The 19,973-nt window shown below is 43.0% G+C and overlaps 1 protein-coding gene across 1 annotated transcript in view; it reads right to left on the bottom strand.

The window, feature by feature from the left end:
- The window catches only part of TBX15 (T-box transcription factor 15), a 135,402-nt gene that overhangs the window by 27,247 nt on the left and 88,182 nt on the right, over positions 1-19,973 (bottom strand). Inside the window, exons 4-6 of the mRNA XM_032768246.2 lie at positions 18,948-19,119; positions 18,331-18,498; positions 11,404-11,468 (exon numbers count right to left, since the gene is read on the bottom strand). Of these exons, the coding sequence (XP_032624137.1) occupies positions 11,404-11,468; positions 18,331-18,498; positions 18,948-19,119 (405 nt within the window). The remainder of the gene's footprint in view (positions 1-11,403; positions 11,469-18,330; positions 18,499-18,947; positions 19,120-19,973) is intronic.

Below are 19,973 nucleotides of genomic sequence, written 5' to 3'. Positions count from 1 at the left end.
TCGATCATCAAGGGGCACCACTGGCTTGTTTAGACAGGCTTCCTGACTTCTGACGTACTTAAAAAACACTTTGTTTTACCTTTGAGTTTTGGCTAGCCGTTCTTCAAACTCTCTTTGGCTTTTCGTTATTAATTCTTGCTACTTAATGTTGGCATGGGTATTTATGCTCCTTCTTCTTTTGCCCTCACAGGATTTGACTGCCATTTTTAAAGGAAGTCATATTATCTCTCACTGCTTCTTTTACAGCTGTTAAGCCACGGTGGCGCTTTTAATTCTTTACTGTAGTTGCATTAGTTGGGTATAACATTGAAGTTGAGACCCTATTATGGTGTCCTTTAAAAAGTGCCCATGCGCTTGCAGGGAATTTCCACTTTATCACTGGTAACCTTTTAATTTCTGTTTAACCTATCACTCATTGTTTGCATATTCCTATTATTTGACATTAAAGCCATGGTTGTGGCTGTTGAGGAGAAATGTGCTTCCTCACGCACAGGGAGGTTAGACAATGTTTGTTACTATGAATGGTCTCTATTTTAGAAACTGTCCTGTTACAGGTTAGCTCTTGGACCACAGTTCCTGTGCTGCACACTCAGGATTAGTCTAGGTTGCCCTCCCCTCGTTGGTTCCCGTACTAGTTGCTACCATAGAAGCAGCATTTTGAAAGACGATGAAATTTACTCTCTGCATTCATCCTGAAAGGAATATTTTCCGTCAATACGGGGGATAATTGAACCCCACGTTATGAAGTTCTTATTTTGTAGCTCTCTGAATTTCCTTAGCATTATTCTCACTGCACTGTCCTGTGTCAAGGGTCGACTAATAAATCCCCTCTACTGTTTATATCTTATGAGAGCATAAATTTCTATCACATAGAGTTCTTGGTAACATGTGGATTCACTTAAGATTTTACTGTCATTATTCTACATTCTTTCACATATTTCGTGGCGATTCCATCCCTGGCACGACCTTTCTGTCCTGAGTACTTAACTATTTTCCTTAAACAGTACTTTTAGATGATGTTCCCCCATCATCCTGCTATCTGTTCCAACTCTCACTGTTTTTCATGATAATTCCTTTCACAACATACTGTGAGGTTAAATGCAGTATCTGGAGGCACATGGAGACTTTGTCCCAAATCTATCACAGATACAGGTGATGTTGGCAATGAAAGGAGATCGAATCTAGGTTTCCAATCATTAGTATTTCCGCTAACTGTCATATTCAAAAACAGTAAGACCAACTAGCTACCATCAACTAACATGACTTTAATTTGCTAGTCATCACACTGAGCGATACTTTGAGAGCAATACACCTTTTGCTATTCGCGTCCACTGTTTGTTCTCTCCTCACAAACACATTTCCTGGTGACCCAGTTTACGATGGTAGGAGGTCTCGATCTGCCCAGGCATCTGTTGGAGAAGCTAAGAGGTACTGGGACTGAACTGCTCTGATATGTGGCCCCAGACCTATATTAACATATTCAGTTATAGGGATGGTGCGGCAGACAATGCAATTTAACCCCACATAAGTAGTACCATCTAGTAGGTCAGGTGGTCTTGGAGCGTGCTTTCCCATTCAAATGTGCAGGGTTCCTTCTTTTGTGCCCCTACTCCAAGGGTTTCTGCGATCCTCCCCTCCTGCAAGACGCGTGCGGAGTAAGGATGCATGATGCTTATGAGTGGACAAATATGGCTAGACCTGAAGGACATGCAATTGGAGTGGAGAAGCAGGGTGCATGTGCAGTCAACTTGAGTGCACTTTGCAATGGTCATGGAAGCCTCGCTTAACCCAAGTTTACCCTCCCCTCATTATAGTATCTCGCATTCGGGGTTGAACTTTGTTTTGGTTTCATATAATTCTTGGGCCGTCTCTTGGTCTCACAGTCTCCACAAGAGGCCAGTGCGTATCCTTTAAACAGAGCTTAGCGTGGAGTGTATTCAGCATAGGGACAAGGAATTTGTTATGGGGAGGGGTTGGGTCCCTGATGATCTAGTCATACATCATACAGTCCCCAAGCGGGGAGGTTAGGAAGCCCATGCATTCCACTTCTACTTCCACCCAACTCCAAAGATCCAGGAAACGGGAGGGGCCGCCCGACAGTGGGCAGCCCAATTTGCTCAGCCCCTTGGGGAGCTAAGCCACTGCCCCCTGGGAACTCTTGCCTACCCCTGACCTCCAGAGTAAGTACATTTCTCTCAAAATCTGTGACCTTTGCACTTGTTCCTGGACCTCTGACCCACAATGCTCAGTCACTTCTCTGTCTTCATTCAGCTGCCTCACTGGTCTGTGTAGTGGGGCTCAGGCAAGGAGCTCTGGATGGTTTACTTTCACTTCAGAGTTCATGGCTAGCTTATCTGCTCCCTATCCACGCCTGCCACCTCTGAGTGCCTCTCCCCTTTTAAGCAGCCTCCATTTGTGCAGACCCTGCAGGTTGGTAGCTGGGTTTTGGCCGCCTGGCTGGCCCAGAGCTGTCTCCACTTGGAGTATTGTGCATCCCATCACACGACAGTTTCAGGGCATTGGTTAATTACAGCAAGTGTGGGACACTTGAAAATGCTAGGACTCTGACGCTGTCTGGGAAATGAAGTAGACAGATATCAACATCACATGTGCCGGGGTCACCCTGATCTTTACCCAGGTTGCGGCACAGCAGGTAAGGGGGCTAAGAACAGGGTAATAGGCTCACTCTGTCTTACCTTGTGCTGGGATATCTTCATCTGGTGCCAAACGACTCTGCTATAGGGTAGCTGGATGCTATTGATTTTCTCTCTGAAGGACTGAGGCGAGCAGATACAAGCAACGCAAATAAAGACTTCGGCTTAAGGGCAGACAGCATCGGGCCTTGAGGCAGCTTCGAGTGACAGATGGACAAGAGCTGGGGTGCGCTTTGAGGTATGACGCTGCAGTGTGATGGCACTGATGCAGGTGAACAGCTCTGAGGTACTACGAGCTAAAGCTGCAGAAAAGCGCAGCCTGACCTGAGAGTTCTTCTGGTGTGTGGCCCCCACTGGCCCCCAGTGATCCAAGCTTGAAATCACCTCACTGGTTTCAGGTGGGAAGCCCCTATGAACAGCCAAGGCAGCACTATCCCTTGGGGCGAGACTGACCGACTGGAATCCTTGGACTCTACCTGTCCTGAGACAACAAACTGTGACAATGAAGGTCTAGCTCGTTCAATATTTCAAAGCCTTAGGGCAGCCCAAATGTGGAGAGATGACCCAAGATCTTTTTCCTGGACCTTGTTGTAGGCTAATTAGCCCTTTGTATCTGTACTGTATAGTGGGTATTTTTTCCCAATGTTTCATTACTTTACATTATCCAACATAAATTTCATTGCCAATTTGTTGCCCAATCACTTAAGTTTTGTGAGATCTTTTCGAAGTTCGTCAGTCTGCTTTGGTCTTAACTATCTTGCAGTTGATATCATCTGAAACTTTGCCACCTCACTGTTTACCCCTTTCTCCAGATCATTTATGAAATGGAATAGGTCGATCATCAAGGGGCCCCACTGGTTGTTTAGCAGGCTTCCTGCTTCTGACGTACTTAAAAAACACTTTGTTATTACCTTTGGAGTTTTTGGCTAGCCGTTCTTCAAACTCCTCTTTGGCTTTTCTTATTAATTCTTGTACTTAATTTGGCAGTATTTATGCTCCTTTCTGTTTGCCTCACTAGGATTTGACTTCCATTTTTTAAAGGAAGTCTTTTTATCTCTCACTGCTTCTTTTACATGGCTGTTAAGCCACGGTGGCTCTTTTTTAATTCTTTTACTGTGTTTCTTATTTTGGGGTATACATTGAAGTTGAGCCTCTATTATGGTGTCTTTAAAAAGTGCCCATGCAGCTTGCAGGGATTTCACTTTAGTCACTGTACCTTTTAATTTCTGTTTAACTATCCCCTCATTTTTGCATAATTCCTCTTTTTGAAATTAAATGCCATGGTGTTGGGCTGTTGAGATGTTCTTCCCACCACAGGGATGTTAAATGTTGTTATATGATGGTCTCTATTTAGAAACCGTCCTGTTATGGTTGCCTCTTGGACCAGTTCCTGTGCTCCACTCAGGATTAAGTCTAGAGTTGCCTCTCCCCTCGTTGGTTCCCGTACTAGTTGCTCCATGAAGCAGCTATTTGAAGTACTGAGAAATTTTATCTCTGCATTTCATCCTGAAGTGAAATGTTTCCAGTCAATACGGGGATAATTGAAATCCCCCACTGTTATTGAGTTCTTATTTTTGATAGCCTCTCTAATTTCCCTTAGCATTTCATCATCACTATCACTGTCCTGGTCAGGTGGTCGATAATAAATCCCTACTGTTATATTCTTATTAGAGCATGAAATTTCTATCCATAGAGATTCTATGGAACATGTGGATTCACTTAAGATTTTTACTTCATTTGATTCTACATTTTCTTTCACATATCGTGCCATTCACTCCCCTGCACGACCTTTTCTGTCCTGAGTCTAACTATTTATCTTAAGTACTTGTTAGATGATGTCCCCATCATCCTGCTATCTGTCCACTTCACTGTTTTTCATTGATTTACCTTCACAACATACCTGTGAGGTAATGCAGTATCTGAGGCACAGAGAGACTTGCCCAAGATCACACAGACAGTGTGTGGCAAAGAAAGGAATCGAATCTAGGTTTCCCAAGTATTAGTTATTCCCCTAACTGTCCTTTCAAAAAACAGTAAGACCACTAGCTACCATCAACTAACATGATTTAAATGCTAAGTCATCACACTGAGCTCTTGGGCATACTCTTGTTTCCTCCATACTGTTTGTTCCTCTTCCTCCAAACACATTTCCTGGTGACCCAGTGTGCGGTACAGGGATCAGTTCTTTCATACAAATGGCCTAGAACCTGAAGGAGACATGCAATGAAGTGGAAAAGCAGGGAGTGAAGAACAGTCCAGGCATATGGCCATGCTAACCCAAGTTTCACCCCATCCTCATTAGATCTATGGTTGACTTGTTGGTTCATGATTTATAATCTGCCTGTTGTCTCATTGTTTCTAAGCTCCACAAGCAGCCAGACACCACCTTAAAAACCACAAAGCTTTGCTGTGATGTATTCAGCATTAGGGCAGGAATTTTATGAGGCGCGATCTTCCCTGGATGGATTCGGATAGTCATACAATCATACAGTTTCCCCAAGGCAGCAATTAATTCAGCCTTGCACTATCAAGCCAGGTTCAGCCCAAATGGAGAGTTTTGGGGGAAAGTTATGAGCAAATAAAAACCAAAGGTTTATAATGGAGACCCATTTTGCACTTTTAATGGCAATATCTAGTCCCTGTGGATGCTGGCGGAGGAAACAAAAATGAAAATGGAACAGGATAAGAAACAATAGGAAAAAAAGGAAAGGGACAGCTTCTATTTCACAGTAATGGCCCCATCACCAAACAGTTTCTTAGGGGAAAAGCTCAACAGAAAGAGGAGGCCAAATATCTTCCTCTTTTCATTTTGTGCTAGTTTTTCCTTTGCTTTATTTGTTCTGCATCACCTGTTGGAAAACTTTAGTGAAAAACATGATCTCAAGATTCAGTGACACTGACACAGTTCCCATGAGGCTTGTAGAGAGGAGCGCAACTTCGCAAGTCATTCTGTAGCTCCCGCTGGTGCTTGTTTATTTAAAGGGAAAGAGGTTTTAATCTGAAATCTCAATGAGAAGCTGTGTGCATTCCTGCTTCAGAAATGGGCTTTTCTCAAATTGTGCCAGTTTATTTTTCAAAAAAGACAGCTACATTTTAAAGGGAATGTTTTCCACCTGCAACCCTGGATGCTATAACTGACAGAAATTGTTGGGGAAAATGGGGGAAGGCACAATACTGCATGATAGTTCTTCCTGTCAGCCCCCTCCAAGATGAGGCTGGAGCTGGGCATTGAGGGAAGGAAGAAGAGTTAGCTAGCATAGTTAAGAGTCCCACACACTTGAAGGATCTGTTCCACTCCATGTTCACTCCAGTTCTCTAGTTTTAGCACAGTTTGGATCTGAGTCCCTTCTTCTCTTGTGTTTGTGGGTGGATGCATACATGCACATGTGTCTGTAGGAAGTGGGTGTTTGTTTTTTGCAGAAAGGTTCTAAGACCTATAGAAAATTTCCCAACCTGGCTGAGAATTGAAGTAAAATCTTGGCAGCCGCAGCATTAGTAGGACAGATGCTTTCATGTTATATGTGCTCTCAGATACCTTCCCCTGCCTCTTCTTTAAAACTCCAGGCTACTGTCTTTGATGTGTAATACCTTAAAGATTTTAATTCCTCTTTACATCAGCAGAGAGCGTTATGAGTTCTACCCACAGCTGCAGTCATATTACAATTTCTTTACCTTCCTTAAGTCAATGAGCCACAAGATGCAGTAGTTCCCAACCTTTTCAGCACTCTGTCCAAACTCACCAGACTAAGACCTCATCATTGCCCTCAATTTCCCATTCAGCTATGAACTGTGTCAAGCCTCATTCTTGCCACTGTGAGCAACTCAACCTCCACTAAGCGGAGCCATGAAGCAACAGGACAAAGGACAGACACTCGTCATTAAGAGAGGAGACCAGGAAAACAGTTGCATTCTTGAAATATCAGAACTGGTATATGTGCCCTGAGATGGGAATCTCTGATCTAAACAGGATGGTGTTAGCTCACTTTCCCTAAACCTAATGTGAGATGAGAACATAGGAAATGGCATATCAAATCAGACTAGTGATTCTCGTAGTCCAACAAGATGTTTTGTCTCCCCACAATCATCAGCACATTTACCCTGTATACTTTTATTAACTAAAATCTACATTCAAAGGATATTAAGGTTGCAAAGTCAAGCACTTAAAAGTTAGGAAATGCCAGAATTAAGAGTGCCTGTACCATTGTAATTTACCACCCTATGCATACGCATTATGATGCAGTCTTTAATTACATGATCACACACTGCTTGTGGGATTTTCTTTGGAACAGGAGTATATACTCCCAGGGAGCAGAGGGTGACCCTGGACTCCTTTAGGGTGTATAAGGACACACCTGTCTTCTGCTTTAAAAGATAGGTTTCATCAAAGGGCAGATGCTCCAAGGCATTCTGCACTGCCCTGGATCTCCCTGAGAACCTCTGAAGCATGAAGCCATGATTCAAGGCATATCAAATGGACATTGACATTGATCTTGATGATATATTTCCTGCATCTACCACTAATTATAGAAATGTTCTGGTTACAGGACTTGCTTTCCTCAAAGAAACCCTTGAATTGAGCTCTATTTTGTTGCAGAAACTTGTTGATAAAATCCATGAACTCAGAATAGCTCAGGTAATCATACTTAGCCAACACCACTTGTTAATATTTTGAACTGAAGGCTAATAGATGTGAAGACTTTCCTTACCAACAAATCTAAGTGTTTAGCTTCCTTGTCAACCAGAACAGATCTAGGATGTTGGTGTCTAGATCTCTCTGTGGCAGCAGACTGTTCTGCCTGGTTCCAATATGGCTTCAATAACAGAAAGAGCTATTTGGCTGGATCTGGAAGGTTGTAGGATGTCCACGAATTTACACTGTAGATCCTAGACTTCCTCTAGGGATATCTGTAGCTCTTCTGCCACCCTATGCAACAGTTCCTGGAACTGCTCATGGTCATCTGGAGTCAAGATCTCCCTGGTGAGGGAAGGACCTGTTAGCAGTGCAGGTTCAGGACCAGGGAGACCAAAAATGTTGTCTGGTGTAGCATATGTTTCTGTTTTTCCTGAAGTGAAAGGTTCCTGTCCGTTTGAACTGACGGAACCAGGGAATTTATGCACCACTATCAGACAAGGCAGTGCAAGTACCATTAGCGATCAAAGCTTCCAATCGTCACTTTTTGTCAGTGCCATCGGTTCCCAGCACTTAGGTTTAACTGGTACCACAGGCATCATTGCTGTCAATGTGTGATCCAGCACCAACAGAGCCCTGGAATGGTACACTTCCTTGTCATGGTCCTGGAACTTAGGACATTTCAGGTCCTCATGGGCTGAATGGGAAGACTTCCCTGACTTAGGCAGGGTTGGATCTGATTTCTTTGAAGATGGCTTAGAGGAGGATCTGCTCTCATGCCTTCCTGATAAGATCCTGACAGGGGATCTGTGGGAGTAAATTCCCTTGTTCCCAAGTCAGACCTCATGGCAGAAGGCGCACTCTTTTCTGAGTTCAGCCGATGTACACAAAGGTCCCTTGGTGTGGGTCCAACCGTGGCCTCATGGCTTTCTCCATGAGGTGATTTTTTGAAACAAAGTTCCTTCCCCTCACAAGTTCAAATGGAGAAAGAAAGAGCAGATACTGCGCCTTGCTGCAACAGGCACTTACTTGAGGCAGTATAGGGACTGTTATTGCTGACCGAGAAGGAGCATGGGCAAGAAGCAGAGATTTTGAAGTTTGAGATTCTGGGCATAATTGAATACCCATAATGGGGTGGGAGTTCCCTGGGATGGGGAGTCTATTTAACTATATAACTTAGCTAAAACTGTAGAGTAAAAAATTCTAAATTATTAGATAGATATAGATACAGATACAGATATATAGAATAAGGTCCAGATGCTGGAGTTTCCAAGAAGGAACTGGAGAGGCAGTCAGACCACTCTGATATTTATATTCTCAGCTGGATGCATGAGGAGAGCAAAGATGCACATATGGACCAACAGACGCTGCTTTCAAGAATTCTGACTCTGGGCACATGGAGGATATGCATACCCACGGAGGAACACATTCAGGGACCAGCTTGCTCCAGCATTCAGAAACCCTTCTGCCCCTGCTTCCCTCTGAGCCTGACCTCTGCTGTCTCTACTTCCTCCAACCTGTTCCTGCCCCAGTCCTCTCTCTTCCCTTGTCCCCAGCTCTCAGTTCCATTGCCCTCTGACTCCCAGACTCATTGTCCAAGTGTCCTTGTCCAGGCAGTCCCACATAATCCCCACTCTGGGCTCCTCATTCAGTTTCAGTCTTCTCCTCCAGAGTCCTGGTCCCTGCCACTTCCCCGTGAGACTGGAGTCTCCTCCCTAGATTCTTTGTCCCAGTCTCCTTGTCCAGTTTTTCCAGGCTTGGGTTCCACATCTGATCTCAGTCTCCTTCATGATCAGGATCTAAATCCAAGTCCCCACCCTACATTCCTTGTCCCTGTCTCCTTGCCCATCCAATCCCAGTCTCTTCTCATTGAATTCTCATCTAATCTCAGGCTCCTTTCCCCCTTACTGGCTCTTCCCCTTCCATCCCTGTTTCCCTCCACACCTGGCTCCCAGTCCTAGCCTCCTTTCCCAGTCAATCCCAGGCTTCCCACACACACTGCCGGGTCCCATTCTCAGTCTCCCTCTCAGATTCCTTTTTCTCAATCTACCCTCTCCACTCTCCCCTAGGCCCCGAGTCAAGCTCTTGTCCCTTTTGCATTCAAGTCAGACTGTTTCTTCCCTCTTACTGCCTGGCTATCTGCAGAAGAAGCTCTGAAAGCACCAGAGAGACAATCTCCCTGTTCTCAGTTCTACCACCCAGCCCCATGGAGGCCTACAGCAGTTAGAAACAGCGATTACAGGGAATGCTCTGTTCAGCCCCTGGAGCCTTCAGCTAGAGCATATTCAGAGTAAATGGAATTGTCAAAGATTTTAGCTGCCAAACTCTGACAAGTCTTTATTCGTATAATGACATGTGTTAAGCAACGTTAATTATAGGCAGTGTTGTCCACACCATCTATCATAACTGTGGATGGAATCCTATTAAGTTCTTGGCCTGAGTGATAACTCGTAAGAATGAATTTCACAGATAAATCATGCTTTGTATAAAAAGTATTTCCTTTATAGGTTTTTAATTTATTGCCTTTCCATTTCACTGAGGTAGTTCTGGTGAAATACTGTTCTGTCAAGCATTCTACAATTGAAAAATGCAATTTCATTGAAAATCAAAGTATTTTACAGGGATATTTTGATGAAATTTTTAACTGGAAAGAGTCAAAACATTTTATTTTGACTTTCTTGTTTTATTTTGATAACACTGAAACATTTTAATAGGTAAACATGTTTTGTTTCAATTTTCACATTTTGATTTTATAGGAAAATATTAATGTTAATATTTTTCTAAATTGTATAATTTTATACTTTAGTTAATATTTTGATATAAGAGTCTAAACAAAATGAACTGACATTATTGAAATGAAATACTGCAATGGTTCCAAAGCAAAACCTTTTGGAATTTTTGTTCTATAGGAAATTTTGAAGTTTTGGCTTGTCATTCCAATTCTGAACAGTTTCTTTCCCCCAGTGTTTTGGAATTTCCCACTGAATGGAAATTCTGGTTTCTCACCAACTCTAAGTATGAGAAAGAGTAGACAGAACCACTTAGTTTACCGTCTCGCTAATATTTATTGTTTTGCATGCCTCCATCATGTCTCTTCTAATTCTTATTTCTAAATTTACAGTCCCAAACTTTTTTAATCTGTCTTCATATAAAAATCTCTCCATGCCTCTAACAATTTTTACCATCTATTTTTGAAAAACTCAACAATATTTTTGCTATATCTTTATTAATTATGGAAAGCCCTATATATATATTATGGTACTACGGAAGTAGTAAATAATAATTATATATGACTTGGAAGAGACAGCAAAGACCACAACAATTAAATCAGTAGATTATACTAAATTGAGAATAGCTGGAAACTTCAGAGAGAATAGAAAAATAATATAACAGTATCTAAAGAGATTTGATACATGACCAGATAATAAAAAAAGAAGAATTGACTTGGAAAAATTCAGTGCTAATATAGGTAATGAAAGATAATGTGAAGCACATAAACAAAATGGAAGGGAGTGCTCTTGGAAGTAGTAGTGCTGAAAGAGGCAATGAAGTGATGGACAGCAAATTAGACACGAGTTTAAAATCTGATAAATCAGAAAAATAAACAATTGCATTTTGGGGCATAATGTCATGAAGCAGGGAGGTGATATCTATCTCTCTTTATAGGGATTGTGTGTAACAATGCCTAGAACATTGCATTGAGTTCTGGGCACCACGTTATCTGGAAAATACTGACAAACTGAAATATATACACTGAAAAGCAACAAAATGGAAGAACTGACTTGTGTGAGGAGAAATGTTTAATCTGTGTTTTCTACTGATGCCAGCAGTACATAGTGGGTGTGTTTAAGCAAATTAAAACAGCCACTGCAAAGTTCTGTGGTAACTAGTTTACAGCAAGTATCGGGGGTAGCTGTGTCAGTCTGTATCCACAAAAACAATGAGGAGTCTGGTGGCACCTTAAAGACTAACAGATTTACAGCGACTTTCTTCTGCTGTAAAACTGAATTACCAAACAAAGTGCTTTCCTGGGACTTAAAAAGGATAAAAAAGAGAGTCTAAGGGGTACAAGGAAAAAAATGAGCTAAACAGAAGGAAAGATAAATAAGATCTTCTTACCTGTTCCTCCCAGAATCTCTGAATCCTTTAGCAAAAGGGTTTCGGTCAATTTTTAGTCGAGTAATCTGAAAAGGAAGGAGCTGAGAATTAGGAGTTGTTTGAAGATTTTTATTTTTAGAGCAACTAAACTACCCTAAATGCCCTAAATATACGCTGCCTCTATTTACCCAACGTATTTTTTATTTTCTACTTACTAACTTCCCAAACAATGTTAAGGAGAAAAGGCAACAGCAAAGCACAGAGTACAGCCTCCAGGCATTAGGCAGGACTGCAAAACCCAAGATGGTCCCAGCCTGAAGGGGTCTGTTGTTAGCTTTGCTTCCTGGTGGTTGGTGATTCATAACTACTCAAAGTTGGATTAGTCAGTTCCCCTAGCCATTCTGATAGCAACCGTCCTGTTTGTGTTTGATAATTGTTTCAGAATAGAGGTATCTTGGGGTTGCAGAGTATATACATATAATAAACCAACTGCACCCCAGAGCCAAACATGGCCACACTAGAATTACTGCCGCTGAATGGCTGTTTGATCCATTGCCAACCTTGTGTAACTCCATTCCACTGATTTCAATAATAGGGATAAAACTGACTCTTTCATTGTGCAAAATTAGGCCGGAAAATCACAAGAATAGACTGTGATCTCTGACACTGTCTCCTGAGGATCCCTGCCTCCTGCACAGTGTTTTGAGCATTTCCCATCTTGGTTGAAAATGAAAATGACAGAACTTACCTGCACATTTTCAGACCTCAGAAAAAGCTTTGGTGTGAGTTCAAGTGTCAGATGGTGAAGGTTCAAGGGGATGAGGTACAGCTAGTTTCTAAACCAGCTCTCTGGTCCCTACCTCAAAGTCATTAATCAGAATATTTTAGAAATTTTTCAAGTTTCTGTCCCACTTCAGGACTTTATTGTTACTTATACATTGCTATAATTTACATGGCACCATACAACAGACTGGAGGAGTCAAATATCAGAGACCTAGTATTCACCCCTGTGTTCACCCCTATAATTCATGTAATAACCTTTGTGTAAAATATGCCTTGTGAAGCATCATTTAAAACTGACAACACACTGATAATCAATATTCTTGTGTAATGTATATATGAAATGCATATTAAGATTTATAAACATAAGCTGAAATTATGACTACAATGTGTTTACCAGACAAGTCTGGATAGTAGGAATGCCGGTTTCTCAAAGACAAAGAACAGGTTGATGCCTCTATCCAGGTGTCATCAAAGGTGATTGTCAATCACCTGTCAAGTGACCACTGCTTAGCAACAAAAGGGAGGCAGGAACAGACTGATGTTCATTTTAGCAAATAACAACACGAAACCTCTTTCACCACAAGACCCCATGTCTCCATCCTCACAGCTGGAGTGAACTTTATCTAGGGGTAACCTCAGGAAAATGCATTTCAAAGGGTGACTGGACTACAAAAGTGAGGGGCAAAACACCCCAAGTTATCTCTTTCTTTCACCTAACAAGACAAAGGAACCAGCCTTTTGATTTTGTGGGGAGAGCCTGACCTGCAAATTTGGTAAACCATGTTTCTGGGAGCCTGTGGTAAGGATTTTACCTTGAACCAAGTGTAGCTTATGTTTGAGCTACTAAGAAACATTTTACCTTTATTTTTTGTAACCATTTCTAACTTTAATACATTATATTTGTACTCACATAAAACCTATCTCCTTGTAGTTAAATAAACTTGTTTTATTTTTAATCTGAACTAATCTGGTGCTGTGTTTAAACTGAACTGCTTGGTAACCCCAATTAAAGTAGTAAATGGTTGAATATTGACTCTACAGGAGCAATGGACCTTTAATATATGAACTGCCCAGAAGAGGGCTGGAAACTGGAGAACACATGTTTTTGGGGGAAAATCTAGGAATGGGAGTCTGTTGGGGTCACCCAGCAAGTAGTAACCAAGGCTGGTGGAAGCTAGCATGTGACTGGAGTGTTGCTGACAGGCTGCTGGATCAGGGCTGCAGCTATACACAGACACTCAGGGTGTGACCTGCATGCTGGTAGGTTGTTCTTCAGCAGCCATGATTGGGAGCTACAACAGCAAAGCATTGTGAGGATCCCAGGTCTTAGGGCAAGCAGTGACAGAACCTCACTGGACTGGATTGCACCCCGCCATATGACACACCCAAAAGGCTTATAATCAAAACTGGGTAAAATATTAAATAAAACAGTATAGATCCTTAAATCGTAAGGCCCAAAGGACTGATTATGAGACTCTAATCTGACCTCCTGCATAGCACAGGGCATAGAACCTCACCCAGGAAAAAAGCCAAAGGTCCTGTAGCGGGGTGAGCACCCGCTCCAGCCCTGAAGGGGTTGGAAAAGCCCTGCAGAGGGCTGGGGCTGGGGCAGAAACTAAAACCCTGGCTGACTAGGGGAAGTGGCTGCAGCTGGGGCCATGCCCCAACAGACTAACTGGGCCTTATAAGAAGGCCAGGGCAGCCAGAAGCTCTGGACTCTCTCTCCCTTCCAGTGCTTCACCACCCTCCTAGTGAAAAATTTTTTCCTAATATCCAACCTAAATCTCCCCCACTGCAACTTGAGACCATTACTTCTTGTTCTGTCATCTGCTACCACTGAGAACAGTCTAGATCCATCCTCTTTGGAACCCCCTTTCAGGTATTTGAAAGCAGCTATCAAATCCCTCCTCATTCTTCTCTTCTGCAGACTAAACAATCCCAGTTCCCTCAGCCTCTCCCCGTAAGTCATGTGCCCCAGCTCCCTAATCATTTTTGTTGCCCTCTGCTGGACTCTTTCCAATTTTTTCACATCCTTCTTGTAGTGTGGGGCCAAAAACTGGACACCGAACTCTAGATGAGGCCTCACCAATGTCAAACAGAGGGGAATGATCGTGTCCCTCGATCTGCTGGCAATGCCCCTACTTATACAGCCCAAAATGCCGTTAGCCTTCTTCACAATAAGGGCACACTGTCAACTCATATCCAGCTTCTTGTCCACTGTAACCCTAGATCCTTTTCTGCAGAACTGCTGCCTAGCCACTCGATCCCTAGTCTGTAGCAGTGCATGGGATTCTTCCATCCTAAGTGCAGGACTCTGCTCTTGTCCTTGGTGAACCTCATAACGTTTCTTTTGGCCCAATCCTTTAATTTGTCTAGAAGGCCTGGAGTCTCTCTTTGCTTGTAGAGAGAAAAGGACTTGGCTGCTAGGGAGCTGAGCAGGGTATTGGGAATGGAGCGGGTTTGGGGGTAGGCTAGAGGAGCTCGGGAGCTCTGGCCTAAGAAAACCTCCAGGCTGTAGGCCTAGCTGGGGGCCTAAGACCAGTACCGGGGCTGCAGAGGGAAAGCCCAGCTATAGAGAGAGGAAGCAGGTCCACACTCAACCTTGCCAGTGATGAGTAGGCTGATACTGCAGTCTGCCACAGAGAGTGGGGCTAGATGATGACTGGCAGTAGCTGTATGCTAAGGCAAGGTGAGGATAGTGGGTGGAGGTTCCCTGGGGAGGGGAGACCCTAGGATTGAGGGGTTACTGCCAGGGGGCAGCGCCCCAGATACCAGGGCACTGGGTCTGGAAGGAATGCGAAAGCCAGTGGTAAGGGGGATCACCAGACTGCAGGGGGTGCTCCAGGATGCTGGAAGAGCTAATTCCCTGAGACGACCAGCAATAGGCGCTGCAGGGGTGAGTCCACCCCCTTACAGGTCCAACAATTATTAATGGTAAGGCTAAGGCCTGCCTGGAATTTAAGTCAATGATCTCTCACCATAAGTGAGAAGCAGACACATAAGCCACCAATGTACCCTAGAACCAGTTAAGAACTGAACCTATCGCCTCCTATACCTCATGGCACTATCTTAGGGTGACCATACATCCTGTTTTGGCTGGGAAAGTCCCCTTTTTAAGCCCTGTCCCAGACGTCCCGACTCTTTTGGCTGAATGGGGTATTTATCCTGTTTGCTCTTGCCAAAAAAGTGGTGTGTGCCCCCCAATGGGGTGCAGAGGAATATTGGGGGGGGACAAGTGATGAGGCTTGGCCAAGCGGATCGGGCCACCCTCACGCAGAGGTGGGGGGTCTCAGATGATTAGCTGGGACCAGCTCCTTGCAGTGTCTCGTTTTCACTTTGAGAAATATGATCACCCTATACTATCTTAATCCTACATTAACCATTAACTGTATTGACACTTACCATCTAAATAGAGTGACTGTGGACCTGGCATCCGTCTTTTTAATCTATCCAGCATCCTACACCACATACATCACCTTGCAGCTGGAAGGCTTCAAAGAAGGAGTGGGATTTGGGAATGAAAGGAAAAGAGTCAATCTTATAATGGGAAACTTATCTTCTGAAGTTTTCTCCAGGCCTCTGCTTCCCTTTTTTAGATTTCCCAACATACACAATTTTCAGATGGAATGAAAACATGTCAAAGTTGTAAGTTCTTTGCAGAAGGGTGTGTGTCCTATGTTTCATAAAGTCCTATGGTGCTGTATAAACATTTTGGAATAATTAATTAATTAAATGTGACAAACTCATTTGAATTGTTTTGAGATGATATTGTCATTTATTTCAAGGTTGTTCACTTTAACATATAAATCTGACTATATTGAAAAAAGGAGTGATTCCTAAAGCTTGAGGTTACAATGTTATTGTCTGCAAAATATCTAAGATGAGAAACATCTTTTCATTACCATTCTTGATTTAAGACAAATTCTTTCATCCCTGCAATCTGTAGCAGCAAACTGCAAACCATATTTTCCTTTCAAGTCAGGGTACAATATCAGATTTTTCTTTTCAAGCTGGTTTATGTTGTCATTCTAGTTTATGATGCTGGCTTATGATATATAACTTGACCACTATGATATTGGCACACTGCATACGACTTTGTCTGTTACGACATCTTACCTCACAAGGCTGTGATAAATGCTGAGAATTTGCATTAACACTGACATTTTTATCCCAGCACTGTTCTATCACCCCTGGTTCTGTTCCCAGTGTGTGCCCGCTCTCTGTGGCTTTCAGACTTCCCTGGACATTCAGGAACTGAGTTCATATTCAACTTGTCTTCAGCTCTACCCAGGTTTCCAGAATCAGGAGAACTGCTCCAAGCCCCTTTAAAGTTGTGTGTCATAATATGTCCTCACAACCAAAATGGTAGCAGCAGTTAATGTAATTTTCATCTCTTTCCCTGCACCAGCTGACCCTCCTGCACCTTGGGAGTATTCACTCTGATAAGGACAAGCATTAGCACTGACACCTGCTCTCCCTTGGGATTTCCACTTGGGAAGGGTAGCTTTAACTTACAGCTTAGGGATCTGCACATTACTCTGCTGACCTGACCACACCTCCTCTCCCACTTTGGGACTCAGTAAACACTTGATTGAAACCACTCTCCACTTTCTGCCTTATGGGTCATGTGCTTGAGCTGCTGGTAGAAACTGCCGCTGAATCCATCCCTCTGAAGGTAAAGTCTTTAGAAAGCAAAGTTGCCATCAGTATGAGATTTCTGAACCAGCTGTCTCTTCGTCCTTTTACCTCTGGACAATTGGACTCTTCTCTTTACGCACAACCCACAGCTCTCAGGCAATGATTCAGACCAGAGTTCTGTAGTTGCAGAAAGAATGCCAATTGTTTTCTGCAAGCCATGGAAGGATGAAAGAGTGAATCAGACTTTCATTAGAGTGTGTTTTAGGAATACAGAACTGGCCATTCTACTCCAAAACTTTCTGTCTTGGTTAAAATCTCAACTGCTTCCATTGTTTTATTTTCCTTTCGGTCTCAAGAAATTCATATCCTTTCAAAATATCTTTTTGAAATCATTCCTAATTAGAACAGGTATGGAATCCTATATAAATTATTTATAATAATTTCCTTAGTGCGTCTAGAATGCCCATTTACTCAAGTGAATGAAAACAGCTCTCCATGGTAACCTCTCTGTGGCAGAGACCGTCTTTTGCATCTGTATTTGTACAGCTCCTGGTTCATGACTACTGTATGGCTACTGCAACACAAATAAATAATATAGGCTAAGATGGCATTTCTGGATGTTTAAAAATCTGGGTGAAGGAACACAGTCCATAATCAAAGCATTATTTGTTCCAGGAATAACTAGTTCTCCAGATCGTAATTTCATCATAGCAATGTTCATTTGTGAAGGTATTGTGAGTTCATGTACCTACCTTCCTGTGGAAAGTGGCCAGGTCCTATATTCGTAAGTAAAGTATTAAGCCATTAAGAGCTGCTATGCACAGTGGCCCCTTTCTCTCATCTATGACTTTGTTTTCACTGCCAAAAAATGGTGTGTTTTTACCATGGGATAGCTATGAGTATGTCTACACTCTAAAGAAAAACTCACAGCATTGAGTCTCAGAGCCTGGGTCAACTGACTTGGGCTCATGCAGGGCTAAAAATAGCAGTGTAGATGTTCTAGTTCAAGCTGAAGTCCAGGATCCGAGACTCTGTGGGGGTGAGGGTCTAGCCTGAGCAGGAATGTCTACACAGCTATTTTTAGCCCCACATTCCGAGTCCTGTGAGCCTGAGTCAATTGACCTGGGCTCTGAGACTCTGTGCCATGGGTTTTGCAGTGTAGGCATACCCTAAAATGTGTTAGCTTTACCCACTGTAAAATCCTAGTGGTTTTTACTACAAGGGGAGTAGGTGAGGTCAACAGTATCCTCCTTCCCCCTACCCACAATGATTGGCCTCCCCTAGCTACCTCAGAGTAAAACTACAATGTCCTGTGTCCACTAGGATTTTGCAGTAGGATAGGTAGCCATCTTTTTTTGCAGTGACGACATAGTTTAACTGCCCATGAAGTACATCTTCTCTGTTAGCTATCTTTCTCAGAAATTTAATTCTCAGAGAGACACAGAATATGCTACTATTTTTATAAATACAGCAAAAAACACGGCAGGTGAAGGAGCTAATAAATGCCAGGGACACACACTGGTTTACCTGCTGGTTTTGATAGGCTGTCACTGTGGTGAAGACAGTTTCAGGAAAGTTGAAAGTTTTCACTCCATCACCTGCAGGTACTGGTTTTGTAGGAGACAGATCACTGCTGAAGTCCTTGCGGATCACATGAACTCGAGGCTGGTACTTGTGCATTGAATGTAGGATTATCTTTAAATAAAGAAGAGGGGGGAAATGATTTGCCTTCAAGGCTCCTATGCTCGGTCAATAATTACTTCATGGGAATGGTGGCAGGCTAACAAATCCCAAGACTTAGCCTATGGTGATACAACTGCACAGTCCTTACGCTTGTCTGACAACTGAGTGAGATTCAGCCAGTGATCCCTCCATGGTGTGTGTATATGTGCAGCCACCTCCAACAAAACTGAGCTCCTATCCAAAGGGAGCCCTGGGACTGGGGAACAAGGGTTTATACATCAGTGTGGTTAGGCAAGTCCCAGAGTGCAAGCAATGAGGCTGGCCAAGAGAACTTTCTAGCTTTTGTGTGGAATGGTTGCATCCCTGGGCTTGGAGCAGCAGAGGTGAGAAGTGTTATATCTCCCTGGGACGTGGTGGGGGGTGGGCTGGGGCAAGGGCACTGAGATTAGCTTCTGACTTACGTGGCCTTGATCATCAAGCTCGTTGTTGGTCAGCTTGAGTTTGTCAAAACTGACAACCTGCCTCATCCAGGTGTCACCAGAAGCCAACGAGTCGGGATGGATATACACCCTGGGAGGCACTGGGGAGTCAGCGTTGCCTGCCACCATCCACTTGGAGCTGTGATACACGTACCTGAGAGAGAGGGGTGAATCTTTATGGCTAAGGAGCCCAAGAGCCAATGAAGAAGGAACATTGCCAGAGTGCCCCTTCCCTGTCACCCTGCCATACACGCGCCAAGGCCTCATGCACAGATAGGGGGAATGTGCTTTACTGCAACCCTTCACCTTGCAAACGTAAACCAGATAATCGAACTGAACGAGTGGCCAAGGGACTCTTTATTAAAACCACCTTCCCAGTTCCTCTCAGCTATAAAGCTCTGCCATATGTGCTGTCCCGGCTCCTTAACCCTCTCTGTGCTGGAATACGAGTCTGTGAAAATACTGCTAGCACTTCATTATTTCTAGAAGACAAACCTGGTAGGGGGGGGACCTCTCACATTGGGCTGTTCAGCGTACACATTCAAGGTGGATTGATTTGACTCAAAGTGATTTAAATCATTGATTTTAATCATGTTTTAAATCAGCAAGCAAGAACACTTGATTTAAATCATCTATTTTAATCTTGTTTTGCATTTGTACTTTTTAATTCTTTTCTTAAAGAGAAGATGATTCTCATGGGTTGGTAACCGTTAAAACATGTTGATATGCAACTAAATACAGCCTTTACACTAAATCTGATATGTCTTTTTGCTACAGGGGGATAAACTGTATCTACATACATTTATTTAAGCAATCATATAGCTTTACATATGTTTATTCAGAGCATTAATTTTTACATTTCTGTTTTATTATTTCTTATTTACTAGATGACAATTTTTTTTTCTTTTGATTTGTGTCAACTCTGGATGGAAATTCAAATGCCTGAGAGCACCAGTGCCTGTGTCACCTACTACTCCAGTGCTGCATCCTGAATACAGATCTGCAAAT

Source organism: Chelonoidis abingdonii, chromosome 1, assembly GCF_003597395.2.
Source record: "Chelonoidis abingdonii isolate Lonesome George chromosome 1, CheloAbing_2.0, whole genome shotgun sequence".
Classification (NCBI taxonomy): Eukaryota; Metazoa; Chordata; order Testudines; family Testudinidae; genus Chelonoidis; species Chelonoidis abingdonii.
This window is presented reverse-complemented; position numbering and strand designations above follow the sequence as displayed.